Raw genomic sequence first — 6727 nt, 5'->3', positions numbered from 1 at the left:
GCCACTGCACTCCAGTCTGGGCGACAAAGTGAGACTCCAACTCAAAAAAAAAAAAGAGAAATACTGAAAAACAATAGCCTAAAATTAGAGAAGTTCTTGAAACGTGTTCGTAGGGTAAACACTTGATCAGAACTGTACTTGAAAATGATAATCCTAGCCGGGCTCAGTGGCTCAGCCTATAATCCCAGCGCTTTGGGAGTCCGAGGCAAGTGGATTGCCGGAGCCCGCAGGTTCAAGACCCACCTGGGCAACTTGGTGAGACCTCATCTCTACAACAAATCAAAAATTAGCCGGGCATGGTAGCACGCACCTGTAGTTCCGCCTACTTGGAAGGTTGAGGTGGAAGGATCGCTGGAGCCCAGTAGGTCGAGGCTGCGGTGGCCGGGAGTGTACCACTGCACTCGAGACTGGGCGAGAGTGAAACTCAACTCAAAAAAAAAAAAAAAAAAGAAAATGATAATCCTGTCACTCGTAGGACAGATTCAATGAAGGGAACGCATTTCATTGATGAAGTGACAGGAATGACTCAGTAAGGCAGTAAATATTAAACCAAGGGTTAAACCCAGTCAATATAACTTTTCTTTCATGCCCTACAACCCATCCACCCACGAGCGAGCTCACCCCCCAATCAATAGAACTCTTGACAGCTGACTAGAGTCTACAATCTTTACATGGTATAGGGGAAGCCAAAAGGGAAGCATTGGTGAAGATTGACTTTGTGGATAATGACAGTGGACTTCTTGTCTTTGAAGTGTAATATTGGTAAAGGTGACCAGCAGGCAACTGGGGAAAGGCCAAGGTAGGGAAAATTGTTTTAGAGTCATCCAGATGAGGATGAAAACTAAATTTCAAAGGTACTGAAAACACAAAGAAAGAAAATAATATGAAAAACATATCTAGGGGAGAAGAAATATAAGGAAATCTGAGAAAACAAGAAGTTATTCAGAGAGGAAGAACCAAGAGGATGGTGTGATTGGGGACCACAAGGACTAAGAAAACACCATTTGTCACTGAAACTTCAAATTCATAGGCATCGTCGTTTATCTGGGGAATGGATGGCACCACATTCTGAAATTCTTTCTTTAAAATACTATGGCCACATGCCTATAATCCCAGCACTTTGGGAGGCTGAGGTGAGAGGACTGCCTGAGTCCAGGGGTTTGAGACCAGCCTGGGCAACTTGGCGAGACTTCATCTCTACAATAAATCAAAAAATTTGCCGGGCGTGGTAGCGCATGCCTGTAGTTTCAGCTACTTGGAAGGTTGAGGTGGAAGGATTGCCTGAGCCCAGCAAGTCGAGGCTGCAGTGGCTGTGAGTGTGCCACTGCACTCCAGCCTTGGCTACAGAGTGAGACTCCAACTCAAAAAAATAAAACACTGTAGCCCAAGACACTCATGAAAAATTAGAAAACAGAACCTTAGTTGGTTTCCATGTCAACTGAAGTCGTTCTGGGGATATTCCATGAGATTGTAGAGAGTACCCTCTCTGGAATTGGAACATGCAGTTACCGTTTGGCATGACTGTCAACGGCCTGGCACATACACTAAAGACTAAGCAATATTAATAACGACCAACACATGTAGAGCACTATGGGCCATACATTGGTGTGCTTTCTTTAATCTAACCCCAAAGCCCTGAGGTTCCAGAAAGTGATATATCCCCATTTGACAGGCAGGGAAACTAAGACACAGACAGGCTAAATAGTCTAAACTTACACGTGTAGCAGAGGCAGAGCCAGGACTTAAATCCAGGCGGCCTGTTTCACAGTCCCTGCTCATAAGCACTTGGGGTTCCATTCATCTTATGAAGAGAAAGGGCATTCTCAAGGTTCACAGCATACAGCAGAAGTGCAAAAATCAGACTCCTGGTAAAACATCATTTATCTCAACACCTTGATCTTAAATCCAGAAAAGTGACACTCAGAGAAGGGTGTCCCCTACAAGATGATAACCAGCCTGCCCACTAGGCCGGAGTTCAGGCGCCAGGATGGCTCTCCTGGAGTCCATCCCGAGAAGGCGGGGTGTGGGCGGGAGGAGCTGCGGAAGCCCCGCCCCGCCCCGCCCAGCACGGCCCGCATCCCCAGAGAGACTGTGCGGCCATGGCGGCGGCAGGAGGCGACGCGGCCTACTTCCAGAGGGGCAGTCTGCCCTGGCTCACAATTATCATCCTCTCCTTTGGCTACTACACAGTAAGGGCAGCCGCCGGTCGGCAACGGTCTGGCGAGGGGAGCGGGAGCACTATTGTTCGCTGGATCCATTTTGCGCAAGCGCAATCCCGGCTCCCGCGAGTCCCGAGCCGAGAGGAGGGGACGAGACTCGGGAAGGAGACGCAGGCGCACTCGTCTGCTAGGGCCTCTGGCCGGTGCTCGAGGCCCTGAAAAACCGGCTAGCCAGGCTTTTCACATAGGAGGGCGAGGACGGCTCCCCGACGGACTCAGTGTCAAGGTCTTTCAACATGGTGGTGGCGAAGTCGGAGGCCGGCGGCGCAGCCACCACCTACTTCCGCAGAAGCAGACCCTTGCCCGCGCTAGTTACGGTCCTGGGGCTGGCATACTTCGCGGTGAGGCGTGGGGCGGCGCGGCGTCACTGTTTTGCCCCGCCGGGCCCTCGTAGGGCGAGGGGCGAGGCGGGAAAGAGGTCTGTGCGCACGCGCGCCGGGCGGTTGCTTAGGTTACTGGTGTACGCGGCGGTTCGGTGAGCGCTTAGGGTGGTTTCCGACATGAAAGAGTTTTTAAGCTTGTTAAATGTGCTCATAACTTCTATAAGAGACTGTTTTCGGTGGGCTTTATTAAGAACAGGTGTCATCCACCCTGGATGTGGTCTGATAACCACAAGGCTTCCTCAGGATACTTCTAGAGTTGCGTTTAGATCATGAAAGTGAGAATGGAGACATGTGACTTTGTTTAAAGTTTGTTAGGTCTGTAGACTGTATTTAAAGTGTTCTGTTGGGAGCCGGCCACGGAGGCCCACTGAGCGTTAGGGATCAGGAAGGGCCGTTCACCCCGAGACCACTAGGATGCGTTCGGGAGCTGTTGACCCCATTTCCTGCCCCTTTCTACTCAGCCCTAACCAGATTAAGCTCCTGTGAGCTCAAAACATAAAAACTCGGAGACCGGGACAAACACAAGCTAACTCTAGAAGCTCATTGCTCCCATTCTTGCACAAACTGCAGTTTTGGCTTTCACACAACTTATAATTCAAACTCGTGTCACATCTAAGAGCCTTAGTATTGGTCGCAGGCTTCTGGGTCATGATCTTAGGATTTATTGAAGGTGTAAATTGTAGAATATAGTTTTAGAAGACAGCCATTTTGTTGAAAGAATGCGGCTGGGTTACTTGCAGGTAGCCCACTGTGAACTTTGGACTGGCCACATTCCAAACATTCTGGGATGGGCCACTTTCGTTTGTAAAATAAATACTTAAGCTTCTATACAATTGTTTCACTTGGCATAAATCAATCAGTTTAGGATGAAAAAGGTTTATAGAATATGTCAGTCGCTGATTAGGTTATCCTTTCTTATGAGATTTTAAGATTATCATATGAAAAGGGTTTAAAGGCAATCGTTGATTAAGTTTTCATGGATTATGGATTAAGGTTTCTGGTGAGTGGGGGACGCCCCTCCCACATCTGACTTTGTGTGTAAAAGACCCGTTGTAATTCCCAATAACACTCATTCACTTATCCACTAGACTGGGGTCCAGTCTCTTTCTTTCTCTCTTCTTCCCCCCAGTCGCTGACGCGGTCTCCACCTTTGGGGTACCCTAAACCCGGCTGAAGCTGGTCTCCGGCAGTGTTCCTGTTCTTGCATCCTTGCCTCTCTGCACGGTTACTAACAGCCGAGTCTAAGTCCTTTATGGAGTCAAGTTGACCGACGGCAATAGGCCTGCCAAGCCAGGCTAGAGCTTCCGAAGCAGAATGATCGAGGCAGTTTACGTTGCTTGGAAGAATGGGGATAAACCTAAAGTATAGGTAGGATTGAACTGGGGAAAAGGGTGGAGCATATAACTGTTGTGGCATAGGTTTGAGAGCAAGACAGATCTGCTGAGAAAAAACGACTTTTGTCTGGCCGAGAAGGAATGTGTTTATAGGATAAAGGGAAAACGCATGGAAAAGTGGATTGGGGGCTAAATTGGTGTCTTTTTGAAGGAAGGCAAAGCTATTGGGACAGTTTCCAAGAGAGCCTGGAGACTGGGGTTTGTCATGCCCATGGTGTTGTTTGTTGGTGTTAGATCTGACCACCTTTGTCCTGTTGCCTCATATGTAAAATGGAAGTGTTGAACTGAACATTTTCAAAGGTACACTTCTATTCTGCGATTCTGTGTCTCTGGCTACTTGGAATATGGTTGGAGGAAAGCTTTGGGGACTTCAAATTGGCCTGCTGTGGAGCTGGCAGATGCTCTCCCTTCCACTCCCCTTGGTTTATGAAGATGTGATGTTTTATGTTTTTAAATTTTAATGCGAAGTAACATTATGGGAGAGGTAGCATTGCTCTTGACAGAGATCTGAATGGGACAATAAATTTTGGAATTGTTAGCAATTATTCTTATAAAATCCTAAACTGGCTAATCACAGTGAACCCCCCAGGTTGAGGCCGCGGTGGCCATGAGCCTGCTGCTGCACTTCAACCTGGACAACAGAATGAGACTCAAACTCAAAAAAAAAGAAAGAAAAAAGTCAGAAATAGAGGCCCAGATGACTTTGTTCAGAGTTTCTTTGATCTGTAGTTGTTTTTATAGAATTAATATTATTTCATAGATATCTCTCAAAGGTAAACATTTTAAGTGACCTAATAGGCATGTGCTTCTGGTTCTCTTGCAGTGGGTTGTCTTCTGGCCTCAGAGTGTCCCTTATCAGAGTCTTGGGCCCCTGGGCACCTTCACTCAGTACTTGGCGGACCACCATCACACCCTCCTGCGCAATGGGTAAGGAGACCTGCACAAACAGGATGTGGACACTGCAGCTTTGGTCTCACTGGAAACCTGGAAGACCTGCAGTGCCTGTAGTTGACAAAGAGTACTGTTAGTTCACGTTAAGACACCTTTCATTCTGAGGTTTCTGGGTTAGATTTCATCAGCAGAAAACTATCACCTTAAACTAGACAGACTTTTTTTGTTTGTTTCAGGTATTGGCTTGCCTGGTTGATTCATGTGGGAGAGTCCTTGTATGCCATGGTATTGTGCAAGTAAGTCTTTGTAATTGGTCTTTGTCACCTCTCTCTTGGTATCTAATGTAAGTTAAGAGTAGCTACATTTAAATAATTCATATACTTGTAGGCTGAGAACATTGTCAGGGTAGAGCTGAATCCTCATGCCCAATACTGAGCCTGGAACAGAGAGAGTACTCAGTAAATGTTTGATGAATGAATTCATTTTGTTCGTGTTAGTTAATTAATTATTTAGTTATTTAATTGAAATTGACTTTTGTTATTTTTTTTAAATTCTCTAGATGGCCCCAAAAGAACAAAAGTCTAGGTAGGAGTCTGCCTTCTGGTTTGGAAAAAAAACTAAGTTATTGACCTTTGCTAATGATTCTCAATCCTGATTTCACAACTAAATCACCTGAAGAGCTTTTTCAAAATACGCACATCTGGTTTCCAGACCAGGAGTTTCTGCTCTGGTAGGTTTTGCTTCAGACATAGGAATATGTTGTTTTTCAAAGCTCCATGGATAATTCTGGGACACAATGCGAGTTAAAAGCCCAGGCTGGTCTTATACTCCTGAGCTCAGTCTATCCTCCTGCTTCAGCCTTCCAAAGTGCTGAGATTACAGGTGTGAACCACCATGCCCAACCATCTTTTGTCTTTTAGAAAAGACAGACTGAGCTAAGAATACAGATAAAGGTGTGTGGATGAGAACAAGTTAGAATGACTCCAGGAAAATCCTTCTCGAGATCGCTCAGCCGCCAGCTTTGACCCCCTCTGAAGAACAGGGAAACATGCACTGCGGTTCAGTGAGCCTTATATTGTGGAGTAGCAGCTAAGTATCTTACACATTTCTAGGATTATAAAATTTATTTTCCAAATCAAAACATTTTTGTTGTTTTTCCCATTTCAAAATAAACGTTTGTTGTTAAAATATATCCATGTTATGTTAAAAATTCAGCATATGAATTGAAAATTAAGGCCTCCTATAATCCCCAAAATAGTCACTACTAATAACTTAGTGTATATCATTGTAATTTATTCAGTTATAAACAACTATACATATACATATAAACTCTTCTATAACTGTTTTCCATGTCATTATTTTATTTTTTTTGGAAATAAGGTTTAGCTATGTTGCCAAGGCTGGTCTCAAACTCCTGGGCTCAAATGATCCTCCTGTGTTAGCCTCCAAAGTAGCTGGGACTGTAGTAGGCATGTCATTGTGCCAGGCTCACATATGCCTGTTTTTCCATGTTTGCATATATAAACTTACCCCATCCATTAACATTAGTGCATATTACTCTGTTATATGAATGGGCCTTAACATATTTAAGAAATCCCAGGGTCAGGTATAGTGGCTCATGCCTATAATCCCAACACTTTGGGAGGCAGAGGTGAGAGGATCACCTGAGCCCAGGAATTCCAGACCATCCTGGGCAACATAGTGAGACCTCATCTCTACAAAAAAAAATTTTTAATTAGCCAGGTATGGTGGTACATGCCTATAGTCCCAGCTACTCAGGAGACTGAGGCAGGATAGCCTCAACCCAGGAAGTCAAGGCTGCGGTGAGCTGTGATTGTAC

The 6727-nt window shown here is 45.4% G+C and overlaps 1 protein-coding gene across 2 annotated transcripts in view; it reads left to right on the top strand.

The window, feature by feature from the left end:
* The first annotated feature begins 2075 nt into the window (after nucleotides 1–2075).
* TMEM254 (transmembrane protein 254) overlaps nucleotides 2076–6727 on the top strand; it is a 7793-nt gene continuing 3141 nt past the window's right edge. Inside the window, exons 1-4 of one of the 2 annotated variants that reach the window (XM_021711613.1) lie at nucleotides 2085–2189; nucleotides 4820–4923; nucleotides 5124–5183; nucleotides 5813–5840. In XM_021711613.1, coding sequence (XP_021567288.1) covers nucleotides 2100–2189; nucleotides 4820–4923; nucleotides 5124–5183; nucleotides 5813–5840 — 282 coding nt within the window. In that variant the 5' untranslated portion in view covers nucleotides 2085–2099. Of the gene's footprint in view, nucleotides 2190–4819; nucleotides 4924–5123; nucleotides 5184–5812; nucleotides 5841–6727 lie in introns of both variants that reach the window. The other variant, XM_008056585.1, reaches the window with a different exon arrangement.

This window comes from Carlito syrichta, unplaced genomic scaffold (genome assembly GCF_000164805.1).
Source record: "Carlito syrichta isolate Samal-C Ts95f unplaced genomic scaffold, Tarsius_syrichta-2.0.1 Scaffold302406, whole genome shotgun sequence".
In the NCBI taxonomy this organism is placed as follows: Eukaryota; Metazoa; Chordata; class Mammalia; order Primates; family Tarsiidae; genus Carlito; species Carlito syrichta.
This window is presented reverse-complemented; position numbering and strand designations above follow the sequence as displayed.